This window comes from Tachypleus tridentatus, chromosome 1, assembly GCF_004210375.1.
Source record: "Tachypleus tridentatus isolate NWPU-2018 chromosome 1, ASM421037v1, whole genome shotgun sequence".
NCBI classification, from domain to species: domain Eukaryota; kingdom Metazoa; phylum Arthropoda; class Merostomata; order Xiphosura; family Limulidae; genus Tachypleus; species Tachypleus tridentatus.
This window is the reverse complement of record NC_134825.1, coordinates 82,372,096-82,399,124: the sequence shown is the minus strand read 5'-3', so window position 1 is coordinate 82,399,124 and position 27,029 is coordinate 82,372,096. Positions and strand designations below refer to the sequence as shown.

The window sequence follows — 27,029 nt, the reverse complement described above, 5'->3', positions numbered from 1 at the left end:
TGACTGAGCCATTGCTATGAACAAAAATATTTTATATCCCACAAATAGCTTAATTAAAAGGTTAGCTAAATTACAATGGTTTTAACAAGCAAACAGTAGCACTGCCTCTGTAGACATGGAACAGATTGTACATCAAAATGGTATTTTAAGTAACTCCTCAATAAGTCATTACAACTTTACAACACTACATACTATTTTCTTTTATAACAATATATACGGAATGACTGAATCACAAGTTCTTGGAATATCTGTAAACTTCATAGCAAAAAGTCAGTTTTTTTTGTTTTTTTTATTACACAATAATTCAAAAACTACAAAATGACATCAACCAATTACATAAAGGTGACACAGTTTCAATCAGAGTATCTGCTTCTTTTAAATACTATTAGTGACTAGTACTGATTTTTTTTAAATCGTGATTCTAGTGTAAACTGTGTTATTGTTATTACCTCTTGAAGTTAGTTTTCTTAAAAGAAATTTGGTATTCCTTTAAAAACATAAGTACAAGCTGAAGCAGGAATTACCAGCCAATAATAGGTAAGCAATAAATAATACAGTTGTAATTGGAATCTGTATAGTATTTAAAAATTGGTTATAAATAGAACTTTCTCATGTCTATTTAAATATTGCATTAAAAAAACAAGTAAATGCTTAAAGAATATGCTTTTCAAAAAAGGAAGTAAATGTTGGTGTGACTAATATCACTATTTCAAAAATGATGTGAACAAGACAAAAGAGACACATAATGCAATGTCATCCCTACTGTCTTGTTCACATTGTTTTTGAAAAATTGATATTAGCCATACCAACATTTACCTCCTTTTTTTCAAAGAGTTATTTCTTTACTTATGTATACCAGTAATAACAATTTGATAATTTTTTTTTAGTTTTCTAAAAATGTATCTTGGAAATCTACAAAACTTATTTGTCTTTCCCTTCACTTGAGAGAATAAACAAGACTTATGGCAAGGTTTAACCAGTACAATGTACAAGTATAAATCAATTTGGTAATATTACAAGTAGTATAAAACATTTTTCCCCCACATATTTTTTTATTTATTGTTTGCTGTTTTATTAAAAATATCTAAAAAATATGCATTTATGAGTAAACAGTAATAATGTGTATATCTCTTGCTCTTGGACATTTTTTACATTTATACTGCTAAATTCCGACTACACCTGGGAAATGGTTGGTTGGTTGATTTGGTGTTTTATGGCACAAAGCAGCTAGGCTATCTGCACCAAACATCCAATAAAAAGTTAAAATTAAAGTAAATTTAGTAAAATTCATAAAAGGAAATGAAGGTAAAACAAAACAGCATTTAAAAACATAAATGGCATAAAACCAATGTTTACATCTAGTCTACAACGTTAAGAAAAAAACTACAGCAATACAAATTGTAAAAAACTTTTTGTAGCATAACTGTAATTATCATAACTTGCCAGGAAGACTAACAGGTAAGTACAAAAACCACCATCAGGCACCTAAAGTTGGTCTTTCCAGTCCTGGTTTTGAGTTATTTGACTTCATGGCCATTTTCAAAAAGGAAAGTAATAAAAGTTTAAAAAGACTTGTAGCACAATTTTACAAATAGTTCACCAGGATGACTAACAGGTACTTCAAACAACAGCGTTAGTCACATGAAGTTGGCCTTTCCAGTCCTGGTTTCTAGTATTTTGACGTTACGGCCATTTTCTAATTTCAAACCAAACTAGATGGACTTTGAATCTTAAAAGGGAATCACATTAAAAAAGGTCTAATGTATAAATTAAAAACTTAAATAGCATTAAAAAGATTAATAAACCTTAAAACACCAAAAACATTTCCAAGGTGGACAGTGTCACCATCGCCAATAACACTGTCTAATGTTATGGACAAACTTTGGGACAGAACATGTTTAAAATGGTGCCATTGTTGAGAGTCATAACAATGGCAAAATAGTAAAATGTGGCTTATTGTGACCCGAGTGTTCACAGGCTACACAATAGTGCATCAGTTCCAGATAAAAGAAAACGATAAGTTAAAAAACTGTGACCAATGCATAGTCTAAGTAGAACAACTTGCTTTTTCTGATTCTTACAGAAGCCAGACAGCCAAATCCAATAATGGGGTCTTATTTTGAAAAGTCTGTTTTCATGTTGCTCACTCCAAGTCGACTGCCAACTGGTATGGAGCCAAGCCTTGAATATAGGACCATAGTACATGTATGGAACAGGAACAGCAGTGATAGTGCCTGAGCAGATAGATTTAGCTGCAGTGTTGGCAAGCTCATTCCCACCAATATATCAACATGGCCTGGTATCCAGAAAAACTGGATGGAAGTAGATGTTCAAGAGAAATGGGCCAGTTTGATTTGAATACTGGCAAACACAGGGTGTGAACTAATGTGGAGCAATTCCAAAGCCAATAGAGAACTAAGCAAGTCAGTATAAATAGTGCAGTTTGAGTACTGCTTAGCTTCTATGTGATCCAGGACAAGAGAAATGGCATACAGTTCAGCAATGAATACAGAAGTTGTAGAGCGGATTCTGCGTGCAACCACCGAACGACAACAAACCATAGCACAGCCCATACAGTCACCTGATTTCAAACCACCTGTACAAATAGGAATGGAAGGATGATTCAAAAGATGTTCAGCAAATATCAGACAGTATATCCAATCAGGAGTGTCTGCTTTTCTCAGACGACTTAAAGATAGGTCACATTTGGAGACTGTAAGAAGCTATGGTGGGATGGGCTTACCAGTGGATACAGCATTGTCATCCAAAAACAGATCCAATTCATCCAACTGCGCCTGGATATGAAGGCTAAAAGAAGCAATGGCAGATCATCTGTTTTGAAAAAGTATGGCCCACCGAGGAAGAAAAACACAACCCCAGGTGGGATGCTTTGGTAAGGAAAAAGTTTTGAAGCATATAGTAAAGACAGTTACAAACAGTGGAGGTGCAAATAAGGTTCATGAGACAATGTATAAGCTCTGAACTGGGGAAGTGCAGAAATCCCCAGTGCAGAGCTGAATTCCTTGATAATGAACGGGTCGAGCATCTCTAAGGCTGAGGTCCTGGCAGAGCCATAGACCAGTGATCCATAGTCATGTTTTGATTAAATAAGAGCATGATATATCATTTACATAGAACATCGATCCACTCCTGAAACGGTGGAAGAGATGACAAGGAGGATGTTCAGTGCTCTTGTACATTTGACCCATAGTTGCTTGATGTGTGGTATAAAGGTCAGCTTACAGTCAAAAATAAGCCCCACCGAGCATGTGCACAGGCCTGCTGGAAAGTGATGCAGTTTGAGAGTATGGAATATCAATGGAAAGTATCCCAGGCCTGTTTTGGAGCCTTACATACCGTGTGGCAGGCAGGATTCCACCTGGATATCGTGGAAAATGTGTCAAGATTTTAGGAACACATTGAGCAGCTGCTTGTATAATACAGTCAGTTACTACTGCCACATAGTCATCTATTGATGGCTTACAGATGATGGCAGGATGAAGTTCTGCAAGAAGAGCAAAAGAGGGCCAGTTTGTGTGATCCAGCTTCCACTTGGGCATGAGGGTCATGTGGCACTGACCATGGCCAGTTTCTCTCAAAATTATAGGAAAAATGATCACTGCCTCATGGATTATTATCACCCCTCCATGAAAGGTGGCAAGTGGATGTGGTGATGTAAATGTCAGAATGAGGATATTCATCGGCATTGTAATTCCACCTTTGGGAGTGGAGATATGCCTCACTGCAGAAATGTCTTGAGTGGAGAAACCAGCGAGAATCTCTGACTCGGGATGTTCTTCAAATCCCTCTCGTGATGAATTCAAAGTAGGAAGAGGAGTTCACTGTGTTGAGATGTGGATGTTTCCACCAATATGTTACTAGATCGAAGCTTCTTTACTGACTTTCAAGAGCCAGCAAGTCCCTCTAGTCCATTCTGAATGAAAAATGGAGATATTTGTCCTGAAGGTTTGTCTGAAAGAGAATGTAGGATAAGAAAATGAGGTACAGCAGGTGTTATAGATGTTGTAGATTGCTGCTCAGAATCTTCTAGACGTGGTCATTTACCTATGGACTGTTTTATCATTATTTTATTTAAGCTTTTATTTGGAGGATCCATAATAGAAAAAGGAATATCTTGGTGCCACTGACCCTACCTACCATGGAGCTCTATAAGAGGATGCACTACAATGTCAAACAAGGGCACTGCAGCAATGCCTGGGTTTTGTGAGCACCATACCCAAACACCATCAGATTCAATGTCCACAACACCTGTTGAGAACGTCTAACACTGATACTTGGTTGACCCTAGCCCAAGTAGACCAGCCAACTGACCCAAAGGGGGCCACCTCAAGGCTGCCTGTCTGCAGGAATTCAAGGCCAAAGTGATATGTTAGGGTTGAAACCCTCAACCACCAGTATCTTCTCCTCCCCTTCACAGGTCACCACACACAGAAAACACGTGGGTGAATGTTTAAATCCCAGAGGAGGAAAAATGAAAGAACAGACCCTTCACCAGGTCCCCTCACCAAGTACAGATATCCACACCAAGGGAACCCGGGAAATAATTAGTCCAAATACCTAACAAGTTTACTGGACTGGTCCAGAATTTATAAAGAGCCATATAATAAACATTTTCATACATTTTTATTACTTTAGAATAAGGATATGAAAAATCCTTTAAAAATCAGTTTTTACTCAGAGCAGTCAAAATTGTGATTCCACATGCTCACTGACAAATTACATAATCCAAATTTTTATCTACAAAAGACTTGTGCCATTACTAAAAGCTTGAAAACTTTCATAAAAATACATAAAACATGTTAAAAGTTATACTAACTCTGATGGTCATTTTGGGGTTGATCATGAGATTGGTGTAATCAACTGGGACAGGAACAAAGGAGTTAAAAGAATAATGAGTGTCAGCCAGTGTATGTATGAACTGTCACTCACTTATACTGAAAATGTATTTTCAATTGGCACTTACTTACTTCCACATAAATGGCTATTCTTTTTCAGTGCTGAAGTTCATATTATAGTAAATTCCACCCAAAAATATGAACTATCACATTATATTTTGGTAAAAAATGAAAGCACTGGTTTTCAGCAAAGAAGAAGAGTGGAAAGAATAGGTAAGTACCTATTGGACAAACATTTTCAGTTTACAATATATTACTTCCATTCACATAAAGAGTTAGAATCCTACACTGAATAGGTGAAGGGATAATGTGAGGAAAAAAAAAAGCATTATTCAAAAGTCTCTGAGAGGTACTCTCTAAAAGTTTTTCAGAGTCAAAGATTATAGGAGGCTATAATGTTATCTTCATTTGCTTTCATGACAAATATTCATTTCCGCTATCAAACTACTATAGCTCTCTGGTGTCCAATTAAAACAAAAATTTGTGCAAAAGTATGAACGTAATAAACCTTAGATATTTTTTTAGATTATTTACAATTCCTTCCATGTTTTACTGCCATCAAATGCAAAGATAATGTAAATACAAACCTCCTCAAATTTCTTTAATTCTTCCACCCAAAACTTAACCCTTTCAAAACTGCTGCTATCTGTGAGGTCATAACAGACGATAGCTGCCTTGGCACCTCGATAATATATCTTACTCATTGCTTCATATCGTTCGCTCCCAGCAGTATCCTTGGAAATAAACAAATGAAGAAATATCTTATCATGGTATCTATGGAACAAAGTCAAAATGATAAAATCCAAAGTTATTCTCACTTTTCACATTATATAATGTTACAATGTAAATAACATTTTCACTAAAAGATAAAAATTCACTAGGCAAGTACTTAATAGAAGAACTTATATTTTCCTCCTTTCGCAGAGTTGACTTTGAAACAGAAAAACAAAGTTATGGAACATTCTGATGAGAGTAGACTAAAATTGGAAGATCAAAATTAATTAAAACATATGTTAACACAGCAAGAAAAAAACAAAAACTGATCCTAACACCACCAAAATAAATTTCTATTTGAAGCTACACTGCACTGCATATATTACATATAAAGTACAAATCTCTACGTATCTATCTGTTTGATCCTTATCAGACTACTCTTAGATTGTTATGCCAATCTCAAGCAGAATTTTTTGAATAATAATTTGGAGCAAGGGATATGAAAATGATGGGTTTACAACTCTCTCCATTCCTATTAGTGCTTTAACTGAACACTCAATAACTTTGACTAAGGTAACATTCACTATACTTACAGTTTACACTACTGACGCCAAATAGAAAAAACTTTATTAGGTATTCTATAAACACAAAGTGGGGAATGCCACACAAATGTTATATTTCAGACAGCATGTGAGCACTCTGCTTGGAGCAATGAATAAAATGACCACAAGTGATGCAATAATACCTGAAAGTTTCTACTCCAACAGCCACAATAAAGCTGATATGAAGAGCATTTCTTGAATTATGCCTACTTTCTAATTTGGCTTGTAACCTTTCAACTCTGGCCCATAAGACACTTCTGAAGTCAATGACTGTGAAATAACTAATAACGTGAAACGTTGTGACAGGACATTAAGAGTTGAATGTTGAAGGTAGATAAGAGACAGACACCTACCATCACTACTTTGGTCACTAACTCTTTCTACAAAGTCACACTGACCATCACACAGTGTATACCATGTTTGAAACATGTACATGTTGAGTTCTTAAAGTTTAAATAAAACATTTGGTGAGATAATGAATAATACTGTAATAATACATTATGTAGTAAATAAATTATGTAAAAGTTAGGATTTTGTTGTTATTTATCACACAATCCACCCACACATTTTTGTAGTTAACAACTAAGACAAAAAACTGGTACCTCAGCTTGTTCATTATAAATTAAGATTTGAATTAAAGACCTTGTACACTATTACAATTTTGACAAAATATGCAATATTAAAAAATATAAAATTGAACAGAACTGCTTACATTACACATAGCTATTTGTAAAGCAAAAACTAAATCCAGTAACATAATTATTATATGACAGTTGATGTATCACAAAATTATGAAATAGGAAAAACTAACATATCTATAAATGTCTTCATGGTTAAAAATCTTTGCCTGTTTATTTAAAGAATATTGCATTTACAATCTCTCCTACTGCAAAATTTAGTTATTTATCAATAAATGCTTTATTTTGCATTTGTTTTTGTTGTATTTTAACAGACAACTTATGTCGCACCTGAGTTCAACTTACCCAAATTCCCATTGTTATCTGTTTGTCATCAAGCTGAATCTTTTTTGCTCCGAAAGCTGCACCAATAGTCTGTGAAAAACAAAATGTGTGAATTTTAATATAAATAACCAACTTTGACTTTATGTCAAACAAATTTCAACTTTCATCTTGTGTTCAAAGGATAGAAAAATATAATTATTATTTGCTACTGAAAAATTAAATAACTTATTTTATAGGGTTAAATGTATTTGTTTGAATGTGTGGAAATGCTTATTGGTTAAAATTCAATATTACTTAATTAAATAGGCTTTTGTTTAATTAGAAAATCCTCTTCTTCAATTCTTTCTTATGTTACCTTGTACTCAATTTTGGAAAACTAACATAACATACACTGGTAAAGAGGCCTGTGTTTGAAAATTCATTTGTCAACCAGGAATTCAATAATAGTTACAAATGCTTGATGTTCATCAGGTAATATTCATGCAATGTTAGATCTTGTTGTTTTTTCTCTTGTTGACAGAAATTTTAACAATATTTGAATCGCAGTCAGATATTAAATGCTAGTTACATGAAAAATTCAATTTTTAATTTTATAATGTCAATTACACAAAACATCCACCCACAAAATTAAAATGTTAAATGCAACAAAAATATTTGCTAACATTATAATTTTAATGTTGGAAAAGGAGCACAGATGTAACTGTACATTTCCCTCTCCAAGGCATACGTCTAATTAATTAACAATGTTGTTAAGAAAATTGCCTGATAATAAAACACTTTCTTGTAACTTTTTATAGTTGAAGATCCACATTTATTTTCAAGCTAGGCTGTGAATGCTATTCTTTTCTCCTTTGTTGATTGTCTATTATGAAAATGTATTATATTTGTTTAATCAATTTTATGTTAAAAATATTTATTGTTAACCTCCTTGGAATGATGCTATTGGATAAAAATTTGCTTTGCTTAATTCAGCTTCATTTATTTTAGTTGGCTGAAACAGGATACTCCTGAAATACAAGATTACTGTATGTAGCTATACTAACATCACATGTACCATCAAATGCATGTTCATAAACAATGTGCATTTTAAATTATATTTAAAATATAATAAAACCATGAATACTGTTACATATGACATATTTAAAAATAAAATGTGAATGTTTTATTTCATATATGTGGACTATGTATAAAATATCAAGGTTTTCAATGACATAAACTAGTAGTTATAATTATTAGTGAGTAATGCAAATTAGTGCCACCAAATGTCAAAATCTACCTTTTATTATGGCCCTGCTGATAAACAGGCCACCAGAGAAATACATAAGAATATTAACAACATACTTTGTGAAGTTTCATAGTATCTGTAGAAATGTGAAAGTTTGTAGACCATTAAGGTATTTCTTATAAAAATCTTACTGAGCCTGAAACAATTATTAAACATGATATGCAGGTGAAGCATCCCTCCTCTAATATGAATTTGAAACACTGAGTTACTTCAATCAAATGTAATTAATTTTCTACAAAACTGGAACAGAAAATTCTCACAAGAAAAAAAAAGCCTAATAAAGACAGATTTGGCTTTACACAAAAATGTGTAAAGTACATGGTGTTAATTTGCTTCTTCTGTGTTTTCTGACAATATTCTAAGAATTATACCATCTGTTTAAATCTATTACATAAATAACATCAGTAATATACAGCACAATATATGGTAGATTCTTACAAATTAATTCATTCTTTATTGGCACTACAAAAATAGTTTTAAAACAGGTAAAAAAGTTTACATAATATTTACAATTAATTTCCTGTCTCAATATAATTATAACTCATTTTTTTCATTTGACATATAGATAATTATCTGAAAACCAATTAAAAAAAAAAAGATTTTCACACAGAATATTGAGTTTCTTCATCAAAATTGATAATCAAATCAAACAATACAGGAGTCACTTACATTCTGGTAAGGAAGATCCCCATTGAAACGATCATATAGGTATCGTTCCAACAAACTTGTCTTACCACCATACTCCTTTCCAAGCAGCACAATCTTTATATCAACTCGTTTCATGTTACAACTAAAACAATGAAGAATTAAAACAGTTATCCCAAAAATAAAAATCCAAAACTTAAAAATGTAACACCAACACTAGTCAATGGTGAAACAAGTACTAGAATTGTTTTGCAACTAACTGGTTCTCTCATCCTTTAATTTTTACAGTGCTTGCTTGAGAAACAAAATCACATATTCCAGCTTTTATTGACCATTTATTCTGTACACTAAACACTTTATACAATTTACTTTACTATTAAATCCAAATTTTCTCATTTGATGAGATCATCAGTCTGAGCTCTGCCCATCTTACAAACTTACTAAGAGCTAAAGTGTGATTGGATATAGTAAACAATAGGTTATATGCAAACATAAATTTTAGTTTTCAGTATACTGACTTATGAAAAATAATCACTTCTAGACAATGTTATATACTATTACTTCATAATTTACAAGTTACTTTTATCACATTATTTTGATTCTGATTTATATAGTTAGCTCACTTTTAATCAGCAGTTCTTAATCAAATGTCAATACACTTCACAAATATGCTAAAACTTTTGTATATAATTTTTTTTTCTAAAAATCCTTAAAACTGTAAAAGATTTGGGCCTCATTTTTCACTTTTATTAGGAGTTTTGACATACTGGACATGAATGATGAAATTAAGTTAAAATGCAAATGTAAGTCATTTATCTTCGACTTTGAACTATATGTTGTTGCTCGTGGTGATGGTAGAGAAATCAGTTATCATTGTTTACTGCTCTATAGGAAAATAATACAAAGATCTTTTACTTGCATCATACTTATCCAAAAAACCAGTGATAAAAAAATTTGCTGTTACACAGCATTAACAGATTCACACACATAATTGTGTAAAATACATCCTAAGTGACACATGCACACACACATAAGTATAACTACTTTTCCCAATATGTGATATTTGCAACATACAAAGCATCCTGTGGAGTGTAATTCCCCATAGTGGCTCAATGTTGGCATAAGTTGTGTGTTCAGTAGATATAATTTTGGAATCCAGCAATAATTCCTTATTGTACTGGAAAGTGTCTTCAACTAATTCAACAGATTAAGAAGTAGTGCATAAAATTCAGGAACTTATCAATTAATTCAGATGAAGACTGACTTCTGATTAAGATGGTAAATTATTGCAATACCACTACTAAACAATTAAAAAAACAACAAAAGCAACACTAGCCTCCACAATAAATATTAAACTATAAAGAAACTAGCAATGTAGAGAAAACACCTAAATGTTAATTGTCAATTCTAATAAATTACCCATAAACATTCATTCATTTGCAATGAGTAGTGATATAAACTGACTGATCAATACTGTTGTCATTTTAGCAACAACTGATGTAGTAATTCTCACTATTTGCCCAACAAATACGTCTTCTGGTTTTTGAATGTGTAAAAAGTACTTAAACCTTGAGGGATTAGCCATATAATTCATTTACATTTGTGTGCATGTGCTGTTTATGTATTTCACACTTTAAATTTTATTTCCAAATTTGCAGTAGTTTATTCTAAACTCCCAAAACAAATGATTTTCAACCACTAATTGCAACTAGGTGCTTTAATGTTTTAAAGTATATTCATGTTCTGTGTATTAGTTGTTTGTAGATATAGCCATCAATCATGTGTTATATTTACTTATTAATAAACTATATCAAGTTTTCTTTACATTAATTTTATTCTTTATAATACTTCAAGATATTTGAAGAATTTTTTTTATATTTATAGCTATTGTCATAAAAAACCTTTGTATTGTTAATTTAACATGTGAATAGTATTAACCTTATGTAAATTTCCTAAGCTGGTCAAAACCTTGTGAAAGGTTTTAGAACTATTACTGAAACTTTGTTAATAATGAGGGTACCTAAATGATGACACAATGTACCCTAATCATTATGAATTTTAATTTTCTGGTGTACAGATTTAAAACAACAGGCGTTGCTAATCGATTGTATAAATGGATGTCTTTGTTAATGTACATTATTTCTTTTATAGATGCACATACAGGGGTGAAATTCTCTAAAACAATTCTGAAAAAATATAGGTAGTCAGCTCAGTGTGGACATTTTTTGGAAAAAGAAAGAAAAATCTACTTGTAAACATAAATAAACAACAAAGCAACTCAAATACGTCCTGGTATTAGTACTGCCTTAAAAAAGTTCTAGCATTTAGTACCGACAAATACTAGCAGAATTTCACCCTGGATATATACACATCCAGTTAGTTTCCTTCTGACTGGAAGATTTTAGCAGTTAAAAGTAACAATAAGCTTTGAAAGCCAAAATTCATATTTGTTCTGTGGTGAAACTAATACTCTGTTAATAGACAACAGAAAAAGGCATATTTTCAATATTTTGATAAAGAAGATGTTTCACTCAGCTTAGCATTTTCAAGTGAAAATGTGAAATATTTTATGAGGGCACAATTGTATTGTAGTGTCTATGTGACAATTAACAAGCCAATGGGAAGTGGCCACTGGTGGGATATGATCGTTTTGTTGGGCCAGACCAATTTCTGCAAATATAAAGGGAGATATATTACTGAGGCTTCTTTCATTTTCCTAATTGCAAGGTCATTTTCATGATTTACAATTTTCAACTCTTAGGGCATTTAGAAAATTTAAAAACAAGGAATTTTCTATGAGTATGCTTTCTAAGTTTATTTTTAAGCTTTCTTCTTTCACCATTATACTGTTACGTGGAGTAAATTCTATTTTATAAATTACTTTACTGTTAGGTTTGTTAGTTACTGTACCTTTGTGACAAGTCATAACCTAATTTACAACTTAGTTCAAATACAAATTTTCTGTAAACATTTACCTCATATTTTTTTACCTTACTAAAAATGCTCAGATAAAAGGTAAGGTGCAACAAATAGTGCTATTGAAATCTATATCAGGTTCTTTGTTATTTTCAGAATTATTTAGAACAGTTTTACAATGTCCCAAAACAAGTTATTAGTTAGCATTACTGAAATATACATTGGCTTCATTGTTCTTTTTAAAACACTTCAAAATGTGAAAAGGTGAATTAATAGTTGTATTGAAGCACTCAAGGACCATACTGCAGGGCCTAGAATGTTACATTTTTAAATGAAGTCTTCAGTGTTCTTTCAAAATACTTTAATGTCTGGAGATGTAATGAGGAAAATCCAAGCTAAAAAATTGGTAAGGTTATAGCTGAAGATATCATATGTAAACACAATGAAATGTAAAATGCATCTATTTTTGTAGATTTACAGAGATCAATATCTTTGAATTCTGAACAGCAATGTAGGAAAACACAAGTTACAAAAAAATTATTGAATCAAAAACTTACCATTAAATGTACAAAAAGTGACTCCAAATCAGTTATTTATCAGTAGTTCTGAAAAACAGTTCTGCATGCATATCTAGTTCTTCAGCTTAATGTCCATCACTAACTAAAAACAAACAATAAAAAAATCAGTTTGGCTATAAACATTATCATACCTACATACAATCTGCTTTTAAAAGAAAACTATAGATTTATTATTAAATCATAAAATATCTCGGGCGTAAAAACTATATCCTGATGTGTGAACAACAGTGAAAAAAAAGTTGTTATAGTTTTGCACTAATAAAACAAGTAAAATATGTGGAATACATGTACATGTAAGTTTTTCAGTAGTTAAAGTAACAAAATAGTAAAAATTAAGGTAAAAAAATCAAGTAAAAAGTTGAAGGTAATTCTGAGGTCAATACATATATATGTAAACATGCTTTCAGAAAGTACAAGAACAGTAAAACAATATTTAAAAGAATGATTTCTTGCTCATACTTAAGCATAACAAACAAGAACTAATATCTTAAGTGCAGAAGAAATAGAAATGCAAATTAATGAACACCAGCATCACTATTCCCAACAAAGCTGTACTCAAAAACTTTATATCACAAACTTTGTTATCTCCATATTTTGGGATTGTTCAAAATGTGCAAAAAATGGTAATTTCAAAGATTTGATTGGTTGGCTAATTGGTTGGCATTTACTGGCACAAAGCAACTAGGCTATCTGTGCCAAACAACCAGTAAAAATTAAAAATTAAAGTAAAATTATACGAATAGGAATCATGGTAAAATAAAATAAAGGCCAATTTTTGAATTAAAAACTTGTATAGAATTAAAAAGGACAAGGCCCTTAAAAATTTAAAAACACAACTGAGGTGGACAGTATCACCACTGCCAATGACGATGTCCAACATCAGGGGTGAATCCATGATAAAGACATGTCTAAAATGGTGCTGTTGCTCATGATTATAATGATGACACAACAATAAAATGTGGGCTGTTGTAATTTGAGTGTCACACAGACCATACATTGGTGCAAAAGTTCCAGATAAAAGAAAGCAATGAGTTAAAAAATCTGACTAATGTTTTTCTCAGCCAGAATAACTTTCTCCTTCTGATTGTTGTGGAAGCAATACAGCCTAACAGCAACAGAAGGTTTGATCTGAAACAGCTTGTTATCACGTTGCTCACTCTAAGTCAACTGCAAACTGGTGCAGAGCCGAGCCTTGACTGTTGTCCATGTACAAAACACACAGGGCAGAGATAGCACTAGAGCAGATAGCCATGGCTGCAGTTTCAGTACGAGCTTGTTCCCACAAATACCGACATGGTCTAGTATCCAGAAAAACTGAATAGAAGTAGATGTTAAAGAGAAATGGGCCAGTCAATTTTAAATATCGGTGAGAACAGTGTGTGAACTAATGTGAAGCAATTCCAAGGCCAGTAGAGAACTGAGTCAGTATAAATATTGCAGTTTGAGTACTGCCCAGCTTCTATGTGATCCAGGACAAGAGAAATGGTGTACAGTTAAGCAGTGAACACAGAAGCTGTAAAAGAGTTTTCTGCACGCAACCACCAAACCACAACAAACCATGGCAGAAACCACACAATTACCTGATTGTGAACCATCTGTATAAATAGGAATGGAAGGATGGTTCAATGGATGTTCAGAAAATAACAGACAGTATTTCCAATCAGGAGTGTCTGCTTTTCTCAGATGACTTAAAGATAGGTCACATTTGGAGGTACGTGAATACAGCAATATTACCCAAGGACAGACCCAACTCATCCAACTGTGACTTGATATGAAGGCTAAAAGGAGCAATGATAGATCATCTGTTCTGAAAAGGTATGGCCCACTGAGGAAGGAAAACACAACCCCAGGTGGGATGCCTTGGTAAGGAATGAAGTTTTGAAGCACATAATAAAGACAGTTACAAACAGCAAAGGTGCAAAGAAGGTTCATGAGACAATGTATAAGCCCTGAACTGGGGAAGTGCAGAAAGCCCCAGTGCAGAGCCGAATTCCTTGATAATGAGCGGGACCAGCATCTCTAAGACTGAGGCCCTGGCAGAGCCATAGACCAATGATCCATAGTCGTGTTTTGATTGAATAAGAGCACAATATATCTTTAGCACAGGACATCGATCCACTCCCCAAGTGGTAGGAGAGAGGACACGAAGGATGTTCAGCACTCTTGTACATTTGACCCATAGCTTCTTGATGCGAGGTATAAAGATCAGCTTACAGTCAAAGATAAGCCCAAGAACTTTGTCTCAGGGACCACAGGCAATACAACTTCACTGATATGGAGTTCAAGATCAGGGAGAATAGCCTATTGGCAGCAAAAGTGCATGCAAGCAGTTTTAGAAAAAGAGAAGTTAAAGCTATTTGCTGTGGTCCACTTCAGTAAATGATTGAGGGCAGTCTGTAGCTGCTGCTAAATATACCTCATGTTCAATGACTAACATAAGGTGTGAATGTCGTTAACATAGAACCCATTTGTAAGAGTAAGAGGGAGTTGTTCAGTGATGGCATTAATCTTTATACTGAAAAGTGTGACACTCAAAACACAGCCCTGAGGGACTCCAAGTTCCTGTAGAAAAGAATGGGAAAGTGTTGAACCCCATGGACTTGGAATCTTCTGTCATTTAAAAAATGTTTAATAAAAATGGGCAAATGGCCACGTAACCCATATATATGGAGGTCTCATAAAATGCCATACCTCCATGTATCATAAGCCTTCTCAATGTCAAAGAATATTGAAACAAGATGTTGTCATTTGAGAAAGGCTTCTCTGATTGATGTTTCAAGTTGAATCAGGTGGTCCATGGTGGAGCCCTGTCATTGAAACCCACACTAGGTGGGTGAGACAGATTGTTTGGTTCCTTGAACCAAACAAGACAAGCATTAACCATCCTCTCTAAGGTCTTACAAAGACAGCTCGTCAAAGCAATTGGATGGTAGGTTGAAGGAATCTTGGGATCCTTCCCAGGCTTAGAGGAAGGTAAGACAATAGCCTAGTACCAGGCATCAGGGAAAACATTCTCCTGCCAGATCCAGTTAAAAACAATCAGAAGAATAGCAAGAAAAGCAGGAGATAGATGGTGCAGCATTTTATAGTGTACATCATCAGGTCCAACCAATGTACTGCCAGACCGATGTAAGGTCAGTTTGAGTTCCACCTATGTTAAGGGGCAATTACAGTCATAGAGGCAATCAGCTTGAAAGGAAATAGGTGATTGCTCTACCAGAGTCTTGATGGCTAAGAAGGTGGAAGAAGAAGCAGGAGTGCTAGATACCCAGCAAAAGCTTTCACCTAAAGTATCGGTGATGTTCCAGGTATCAGATACTTATTGGCCATCAGAGAGAAAGATCGAGAGAGGGACAGAATTACATTGCCCATTAATCTTTCAAATCTTGTCCCATATGACTTTAGAACTGGTGGAAGAAGATATGCTGATTGTGAACTTGATCAAAGATTCCTTCTGGCTTTGATGACTTACCCACAGAGCATGTGCATGGACCTGTTGGAAAGAAATACGGTTTGGGAATGTGGGATAGCTACAAAAAGTATCCTAGGCCCATTTTTTAGCCTTACATGCCATATGGCAGGCTGGATTCCACCACAGACAAGGATATTGTAGAAAACATGTTGATATTTTAAAAATACATTGAGCAGTTGCTTGTATAATAAATTCAAGTACTACTGCCACATAGTCATCTATTAACAGCTTACAGACAATGGCAAAATCAAGTTCTGTGAGAGCAGTGAAATAGGGCCAGTTTCCTTGATTTAGCTTCCACCAGGACATATAGGTCAGGTGGCATCAACCATGGCCAGTCTCTCTCAAAATTATAGGAAAATAATCACTGCTTTGTGGATTATTGTCAAGTGAAGGGGTGCAAATTGAGAGATCAACAGCAGAAAAGGACTGACTAGGTGCATGAAAATAAATAGAAGAACTGCTATTGAAAAGAGAAAAGTTGTGACCAGAGAGTATACACTCCACAGAAAGACCCCTCCAATTAATATCAGCACTACCCCAGAGGGGTTGATGTCCATTAAAGTCCTCCAGGATTAAAAGGGACACAGCAACTGTTCAATGAGAACATCAAGGTCTGATTGATCATAGGTCTCTCCAGGCAAACCTCAACAGTTCCATTGTATCAAGGTGGACATTTTTATTTGTGTGTATGTGAATTGGGTAAAGAACCCTTCTATTTACAATTATGTCTTTTTTCTTTACTGTCTTTATTCGAGGGAGGTCTATTGACCTCCATGGATCCTGGGTTGATTGGGCAGGTCTTTGCTGTTGGAAGAGGATTTCAGCAACTGATACCATGAACAAACAATCATTTTGCATCTTGGAGTTTGAGAAGAAGGTGTATCTGAGGAAATGTCTGAACCTGGAACTAAAGAAAGTGGATCTTGGGATTTGCTGGAATGTATGTCAGGGACAGAGACTGGTGTTGAAACTGATTCATCAACTTTTGTAACCATGGAGGTCAAAAGACTTCACTGGGTTTGAGAACGATTCTTTTGGAGGCACGGAGAGATCTGTCTGCACTCCCACTGAAATAATGGAAGAAAGTGCAGCAGCATATGTCCGAGATGAACATATCACTCACAGGCATCGTGGTCCTTGCCACTGCAATGTGCACTTTTCAAGTAACCATGACATCTTTGAGTGACCAAACCATTGACATTGGAAACATCTAAGAGGGTTTGAAATATTTGGCTATACCGTGCAATTAAGATAACCTCCCTTGATGGTGGCGGGTAGATATGGTGATGTAAATATCAGAATGAAGACACTGATTGGCATCATATTTCCATCTTTGCTAGTGGAGATATGCCTCACTGCAGAAATGGCTTAAGTGGAGAAACCTCCACGAGAATCTATGACTCGGGGATATTCTTCAAATCCCTCTCAACAATAACTCTTCGTGATTAATTCAAAGTAGTATAAGGTGTAACCCCAATAGGAATATCCCTAATTAATTGCCTTTGAATGCAAAAGGAGTTCACTGTGTTGAGATGTGGATATTTTCACCAATACGTCACCAGATCAAAGCTTCTTTACTGACTTTGGAGAACCAGCAAGTCCTTCTAGTCCTTTATGAATGAAAAAAGGAGACATCTGCCCTAAAGGTTTGTCTGAAAGAGAATGTAGTATCAGAAAATGAGGTACAACAGGTGTTACAGATGTTGAAGATTGCTGCTCAGAATCTTCAAGATGTGGTCGTTTACTTTTGGACTGTTTTTTCACTATTTTATTTAAGGTTTCATTTGGAGGATTCATAATACAAAAAGAAATATTTCAGTGCAGACTGACTCAAACTACCATGGATCCCTACAAGGGATGCACTACAATGCCAAACAAGGACACTGCAGCAATGCCAGGATTTCTTGAGCACTATACCCAAACACCAGCATCAGATACAATGTCCACAATACCTGTTGAGAACATCCAATATTGGTACTTGGGTTGACCCTAGCCCAAGTTGACCAGCCGAATGACCCAAGGGGAGCCACCCCAAAGCTACCTGACTACAGAAACTCAAGGCCAAAGTAGTGTGTTATGGTTGGATCCCTCAACCACTAGGATCCTTTCCTCCCCTTCATGGGTCTCTCCAGGAGACAGGTAGAGTAACAAACAATGATGGTATGACCCAAGGAAACACTGATGGCTGCAGCCTCCAAGAATATGTCTAGTGGCAAAGACAGGGTGGGCACATACTGACTAACCAGCAGTGCCACCCCTCCATGCATTTGTCCATCACACAGCCTGTCATTTCTATACAAATAAAACTGTAGAAAAGTGACTGCATCAGCAGGTTTCAGAAATGTTTCCTATAAGGAAAGACACATAGGATGGTAAGAATCATTAAGCACTTTGAAGCCATCCAAATTAGAATGCAAACTTTGACATTTCCATTGTATCAAAGTAGCCATTTTAATTATGTAAAGGAAAATTGGGTGTAAGCCCTTCTGTTTCAGACCACATCGTTTCTCTTTATTCGAAGGTCTATCAACCTTTATGAATTCTTTCCTGGGTCAAGTGGGCAGGTTTCTGTTGGTAGATGAAGATTGCAGTGACTGAGGGCATAAACAAATAATCATTATGGATCTCAGGGCTGAAGGAGATGGACCTGAGGAAACACCAGAAGCCAAAGTCAAAGGAAGTGGATCTGGAAACCCACTGGAAGAAATGGTGGGGAAAGAGACAGGTGTTCACATTGACTCGTCAACTTTCTTAAGCATGGAGGGCAAAAGATTCTTCATGTGTTTTAAAAACAACTCTGTCAGAGATACAAAGAGATCCATATGTCTGCACTCCCACTGTAGCAGTGGAACAAAGTGCAGAAGCATTCATTAGAGATAGAATGGTGGACAGTAACTTTCGAGACTTGGGGTAAGAAATGTTGTGAGCCATTTTCAAAAGTTGCATCTCTTTTCCCTCCACCCACCTAGGGCAAGAACAAAAGTAAGAGGGATGAGAGCCATTATAATTAACACAATGAGAGTCTATTTCACACTTGTAGGCATCATGGTCCTTGCCACTGCAATGAGCATACATCAAGGAACCACGACATGATGTCTTCAAGTGACCGAACTGCTGATATTAAAAACATTTGAGAGGGTTTGAAATATATGGTCATATCTTCCAAGTTAGATAACCTGGCTTGATGGTAGTTGGTGGACGTGGTGATGTAAAAATCAAAATTAGGACACTGGTTGGCAGCATAATTCCATCTTTCCGAGTGGAGATGCACCTCACTGCAAAAACTCCTTGGGTGGAGAAATCAGTAAAAATCTCCAACTTGGAGATGTTCTTCAAATCCCTCTCAACAATAACTCCTCAAGACAAATTCAAAGTAGTATGGGGAGTAACCTCAATAGGTATATCCCCAATGGCCTTCGAATGCAAGTTCATTGGGTTTTGGAGTGCATGTTTCCACCAAGATGTCTCCAGAATGTTGCTTTCTGACTGATTTAGGAGAGCTAGCAATCCTCTCTAGTCCCTTTTGAATAAAAAGGGGAGACATTTACCCTAAAAATTAATCTGATAAAGAATGTAATATCAGAAAATGAGGTACAGGTGTCAATGATGTTAAAGACTGCTGTTTAGAATCTTCAATACATGGTTATTTACCTGTAGTCTGCTTTTTATTTTATTTTTATTTGGAGTATCTATAATAAAGAAAAAACATTTTGGTGCCCACTGACCTCACTTACCATGGAGCCCTATGACAGGATGCACTACAATGCCAAACAACCTAAGCTTCAGTTCAATGTCATCTATAATTATGAAAAATGTAAAATAACAAGTCCCAACTCTTTACATACACCATTCAAGATGACAAAATCTATCATGTCACACTACAAAACAATTATGTTCTTGATGAGAAACTAGCATATGTCCACCACACCTGCTGAGAATGTCCAACCCTGGTGTTCAGTTGACCCCAGCCCAAATAGACCAGCCAATTAACCGTGACAGGACAACCCCAAGGCCTCCCATCTAGAGGAATTTAAGGCCAAGGTGATGTGTTGGGGTTGGACCCTTTAACCAACAGGATTCTCTTTTCCCCTTCATAGATTGCCACACACTATAAGGGGTGGGTGGCTATTTAGATACCAGTGGAGGTAAACTGAAAGCACAGAATCTTCTTCAGGAGGTCCCCTCATCACGTACAGGAATTCACCTCAAAGGATAAAGATTTGAACATAATCTTATGTGCAAGTTTTAATAAAGCCTGTAATGGTAATTCTAATTTTTTTTACACTATACTATACGGTACCACAATAAGCATAAGTACTTGCATCATTTTAAAATTTGGTAAATTTTACTTCATTACACAGACATACCACAACTGTTTAGCATGCACAGAGAATGTGCACTGTTTTAATAAAGGTCTAATCATTAAAAACCTTTATACCTTTCTATATAAATAATTTACAAGCATTATAGCAAAAATATACACCCAGTTAAAATCAAATAGAAAATGTCTGAAAATAAGCAAAAATACAATTTTTATTGTTGATCCTTTTATTACACACTAAAAAACTTAATTTTAAACACAGATTATCTTCACTCGTAGTAAATTAGACATCAAGCTTCAGTTCAATGTCATCTATAATTATGAAAAATGTAAAATAACAAGTCCTAACTCTTTACATACACCATTCAAGATGACAAAATCTATCATGTTACACTACAAAACAATTATGTTCTTGATGAGAAACTAGCATATGTTTTGGTAGAAAATAAATTTTTTTGTGCAGCCAAAGAGTTAGTTAAAATGTAGAAACCTACATACAGAAAAAAAATTGAGAGTAAGGACATTTAAACCATTAATTTCTTCCACAATTCAAAATGTGAAACAAATCCCAATCACCATTTGAACTTTGAGATGCCACACACAGGGGAGCCTTTGTAATGTTTGATATGCTTGATCAAAAAGTATAATAAAAATAGTAATATTTTTAATAAATACACTAAATTATACAAGTCTCCAAACTTATTTGAACATTAATGTCATACACCATTTTAATTATAACATTTATAGCATCGTTCTTTTTTTGGCTGGATTCTTATATATTACTTCTCAAAAAATACTTTATGACATTGAAGTGACTGACCAACACTCTACGAGCTCAATAATCAGTCACTCTTCATTGTTTTCTAAAAGTAGTGCAAAACTGTTTATCATATTTATAACTCAAACATTTTCTAAGTAGTTTTCAAAGTTACTAGATTTTCATGACATCTAAAATATTCTAGGCCTAGTTTCTAAGCTACTTCATTTTAACATCATTCACCATACAACAAATATCCCAATTAAAACATAAAGTACAGACCACAACACTGTTTTTGAAATGTTTATTTTAATACATTTAACTTTAAGATACATTTCTAAGAAACAAAAGTAACATTTTCCAATTAATGTCGTTTTTCTATTATAATTTTAAAATCTTTAAAACTTGCTACAAAAGCAGCACTAAACAACAATTTAATCTAAATACAACATATTATGAAAATAATTTAAACTAGTAAAAACACTGCTCTAAAGGCAGCTATTTCTTCAAGGAATTACTAATTGTATTATTCATTCCTCATTGAAAATAAACTTAGAAAAAAGTGAACATTTTCTAAAAAAGGATTTTTTTTTCTGGGAAGTTCTTACTGCACAGGAAATGTGTTCAAGTTGTGCTCTTTAACCATATGCAACTCATTACAACAAAAGTGATTCAATGTACAGATTCCAAAATTTCATAAATTCTACTGAAGTGTGTGTATGTTTTCTTATAGCAAAACTATGTTGGGTTATCTGCTGCATCACTGAACTGCTGATTTTAGCATTACAAATCCATAAACTTACTGCTGTCCCAGCAGGAAACTTCATGATATAAACTGTAATACTTATATATTAAAAGTGGTACTGTTTATTGAAAAATAAGATTTTAAGAACTCCACTTTCTCAGAACTACATGTAAAAATTACACCAACAAAGATATGATCAAACCCTCATGTATGGTCCTAGGTGTGTTTATGTGAGGAGAATACTTTTATTTAAAAGTGTGTTCTATTATAAAAAAATGGTTGTTACACACACCACAGTTATGTTTGTAATTGTCTAAATACTGAATACCTAAAGAGTGAAATTTTTTTATGGATTTTATTTCTGTGATGCCTTTCAGTAGATGTTAGAGGAGTTTTGGTACAGATACTGATATACACACTAGATCAATTACAGTACGAAGTAAAAATACACCAGTTTGTATATGTATGAATTAAATATTTCTGGAGTTTAACCAAACAAAAAGACAGTATGTACAAAGGTTTGAGGGTAAATGACTTCACATTTATTTACAGTTATATTTTCACAAAGACCTAGCTTCAGTTAAGCCTAGTTTACAATTGCTAAGAACACCACCTCTGATTCATACAGAAATGTTCTTATAGTAAGGTCTAATTCAATATTACTAAGAAAATAACAATTCACAAACTATAATATGTGTGATGTTTGCCTATTAACCTATAATTTGGCATTTTCTAAAATTGAGATTATGTGCATCGTACTTATTACCTTATAACATTATGTGAATGAGACTGTTATTAAGTACTGTAACTTATTACTGCAGTAATGCTAACAGACTAAAAACCTAAAACAAACTATATTCAAATAACTTGAGTTGTATTTCTTTTTCCATTGTAAAAGTCAACATTTAAAAATATAAAATGTAGTACACAGATTGTTACAGAAACCCTAGCTAAAATGTTTTGTTTATTGTTAAGCACAAAGCTGCACAATAAGCTGTCTGTGCTGCATCCACTACCAGTATCAAAATCAGATTTTTTGCATCATCAGCCCTCAAACTTACTGTTGACCTAGCATAGCACAATAGATATTACAAAATAATTTTGAAGTATGTAAATTTATACTTGAAATAATAACTGTTGAAGCATTTCATTATTTTAAGAGAGTGAGAAAATAACAACACACACCAAAACAAAAGTATAAAATATCATTAAATGTATATGTCTACCACTATCTCTTTAAGTATATAATCTAGTTTTTGTTTATACTACAAAATATAGCAAACACATCATTTAACAACAAAAAGTGGTACTTAAAATTTGTTTTCAGTGTTTATTTTTAGGGCAAACAAAGGAATAGTACATGCAAAATCATCCAACATAATGCCAGAATTATAAAAATATGAAACACATCCCAGCAATTAATTAAAAATCAAAATTAATAAAAAATAAACACTCTAAAATACAATATATATTCACATATAAATTCTATTTTCATCTTCAAATGAATTTACAAATTAATTAATGCTCATAAACAGTCCATAAATTAAAAGAAATTAAACATTATCTTTGTACTAGGACTAGCAGTAGTACCAGTGATTACAATTAATGTAATAAAAAACGCTCATTTCATCAATTATAGTAATAATAGTGCTAAGTTATAATTACTAATACTAGAGCATAAATAGTTGATTTTTTTTTATAAATTTAAACCTTATTTCATACGTAAATGAAATACTTTTCTACGAATACGTAATTATAAAACTGATTCACACAAGTCTTTCTTGAGCAATTAGTTATATTTGAGCACCTGTAGAAAAACTGTTGATCCAGTTCTCAGTTACGAATGTATTATTTTTAATTTAAATATAGCCTGTTTTTCCCGAACCTCACGTCTAGATATAAGTCAGCTATTCAACACTGAAAATAAAATGTATTAACAATACTAGTAACAAATACCTAATACCTTACATAAAGCGAGGGTAGTACTAGTGGTAGTGTGCGTATATATAAATATAACCGTTAGCTTCCGTCAGATAGTTTTATCGCTATTTTACGCGTTACAAATTGATAACTAACGTGATATCAATTGTTCTCAACAGTAGCAATGAGTAACTACGTTTATAACGAAATGCTTACGTTGTCTTATTTTCAATCATATCAGTGATATGCTCCCAGTAGCTTTAACTTTGAATTCATTTTGTTTAAAAACATGTGTTCGAATGTAAATGAAACATCTTTCTTGACTATTTCATCACGAACATTTTCGTACTTCACGTAAAATTGAATACTTACTTAACAAATAAAACAAACACATACTAAAAATTTATAACCTTTCGTTTACATAAGCTCAGTAGGGAGCTTATAAAATTTACGCCCCTCTCTGCGAAACCAAATCATAAGTCAATGGACTAAATTAATCCTTAAAGTTTTAATTACGATTTCTTTAAAACATTATACATGGCGAATATAAACTATACATTTTAAGATAAATAAAAATTTCTGAGTATTAAATAATTACTCATATTAGTTAGAAAAGAAAAATATAAATTATTACCCAGCGCATATATAAGTGTACACAATACTTTAAGTTAATCAAAACAAATTTAGTCATGATATTTTTAGTTTTTAAACTGACTATTAAATACAGAATAATATAATAAACATTATTGTAAAATAAATGAATGAAATAGTGGGAAAAAGGAATAGTTTACACAACACTCATACTGTCATTATTTATTTTTTGTGTGTTTCCTTATAACAAACTCACGTCAGGCTATCTACTGTGTCCATTGAGAGGAAACGAACCCCTAATTACAGTGATATTTATTTTTGGAAATATTAAGTTGAATTGAAAAATTATGATGTAATCTTGTATACCTCTAGGTATTCAATCCCCATCCTATGAGGTAACAAAAATCAATCGATATAACGCATTGGGTCAGTAAGCGGGTGGTAAGGTGCTGTTGATTGGTTGTCTTCCATCCCCTAATCTACATACTGAGTTATATTGAACATTCAGATTCTCGCGTAAAGTTGCCAGAAATTATAAACTGACTATCTTATTGGCCCCTTGTCGTATTTTCAGTAACTAAGGCGTAGTACATTTACGTTCAACTCGTAATCTGAGGATCGCGGGTTCGAATCCTGATCGTACCAAACAAGCTCGCCCTTTTAGCCGTGGGGGCATTATAATGTGACGGTCAATCCCACTATTCGTTGGTAAAAGAGTAGCCAAAGCGTTGGAGGTGGGTGGTGATGACTAGCTGCCTTCCCTCCAATCTTACACTGTAAAATTAGGGACGGCTAGCGCAGATAGCCCTCGTGTAGCTTTGCGCGAAATTCAAAATCAAAACAAAAAGCAATCTAATATAAAGTACAGCAGTAAGTATACGGATTTATAATGCTAAAATCAGAGGTTCGATTCCCATTGATAGACTCAGCAGATAGCCCGATGGGCCTTTGCTATAAAAAAACACACACACACACATGTAATGTAAAATTGCCTATGTATGTTATATGGAATTGTAATAATAAACCAACAGCTGGTCTTGTGTCTTTCGTTTCTCTTGTAAGTTCACTTTATGTATGTGTGGTTTACCCGAAAATAAATTAATAAAAATTGATTTGTTACTGCCAATGACAATGTTAGATAAAACATATCAACTCATCCCATAACTGATGTCGTTTTTTGGGGATAGGAAAGTTTAAATGGACATTTCTTGGCTAAATGAAGTTATTCTCAAAGTCATATAAGTTATATGGAATGACTGGATAGTGTTAAGTGTAAGCTAGTTCGTTGCTTTAGTAGTTTTCCTTTATTTATTTTAGAAGTCCCAATTATCATGAAGGTGTCTGAGGAGCACATAAGACATATAATGTTTTACGAGTTCAGAAAAGGGAGAAGTGCTATAGAAGCTAAGCGAAGCTTTCAAAAGGTGTACAGCAACGGCATTTTGAATGTGAGGAAGTGTCAAAGATGGTTCAATAAGTTTAGAACTGGTGAATGCAGTTTGACAGATGCAACTCGCACTGAGCGCCCTGTTGAGTTTGATAATGACCTGCTTCTAGCAACACTTGAGGAAGATTGTGCTGTAACTCTTGAAGAATTAGCCCAGAAACTCGATTCATCTCCTTCCACTGTCCATCGACACTTGCAACATTTGGTAGAGCTTCAGAGTTGTGAAAATGGGTACCACATGAGTTGCCAGCTGATAATCTGAGAGAACAAGTATAAATCTGTACATCTCTTCACTCTCGTAAAATTCAAGCTTCGTTGTTGAAACGCCTAATGACTATATCTAAGAAAAAGGTGCTCTATAAAAATGTTAAGCGCGGTCGACAGTGGGTTAGTGCAGGAGAACAAGCTATACCAAAGCCAAAAGTTTAGTGGGATAAAATTGATGTAATACACTTTGAGTCGTTACAACTAAACCAGATAATTACTGCTGACAGATACTGTCAACAATTGAATCGATTGAAAACTGCGCTAAAAAAAATTGCTTTGGTGAATCGTAAAGGAGTTGTTTTTCATCGTGACAATGCACGTTCTCATATCGCTAGAATCACTTCCAGAAACATTGAAGAGCTTGGCTGAGAGAAACTTCCCCATCCCCTTATTTTCCTGATCTTGCTCCTTCAGATTACCATCTTTTCAGAAGCTTCCAACATCATCTGAATGAAGAAACAGTTTATTTCTATGGATGAGTTACAAAATAGCCTTTGTATATTTTTGTCTCAAAACCACCTGATTTTTATAAGCGTGGTATTGAAAATATTTTGATACGTTGGCAGACTGTTATTGAAAGTGGTGGAAAATACATAACTGATTAAAGTTGTTATTTGAGATCTTTTTTATCCTTTTAAATATTAGTATTACAGATGGCATTACTTATGGGAAGGCCTGATAATAATTTAACGTCTAAGAATTTTGTCTTTTACCAACTTATAATTTTCTTTCTTAAGCTAGAAGTTTTTTTTAGATTTATTATAATATGGCAGTTGTCAACTCAGACCATAAAAGAAATAGCATGGGCAACAACAGCAGTATTGTATTGAAACATTTCTTGAGAAAGCTGCTGTTAGTATGCTTGTTTGTCCGCCACAGAGTGTCAAC

The 27,029-nt window shown here is 34.0% G+C and overlaps 1 protein-coding gene across 7 annotated transcripts in view; it reads right to left on the bottom strand.

Annotated features, from left to right (window-relative positions):
• Positions 1-24,322, bottom strand: part of LOC143253685 (ras-related protein Rab-24-like) — a 28,947-nt gene extending 4,625 nt beyond the window's left edge. The window contains exons 1-5 of one of the 7 annotated variants that reach the window (XM_076507972.1): positions 24,209-24,322; positions 12,598-12,700; positions 9,149-9,269; positions 7,216-7,284; positions 5,504-5,650 (exon numbers count right to left, since the gene is read on the bottom strand). In XM_076507972.1, the coding sequence (XP_076364087.1) occupies positions 5,504-5,650; positions 7,216-7,284; positions 9,149-9,262 (330 nt within the window). In that variant the 5' untranslated portion in view covers positions 9,263-9,269; positions 12,598-12,700; positions 24,209-24,322. The other 6 variants (XM_076507938.1, XM_076507947.1, XM_076507955.1 and 3 more) reach the window with 6 other exon arrangements.
• Positions 24,323-27,029: the final 2,707 nt, after the last annotated feature.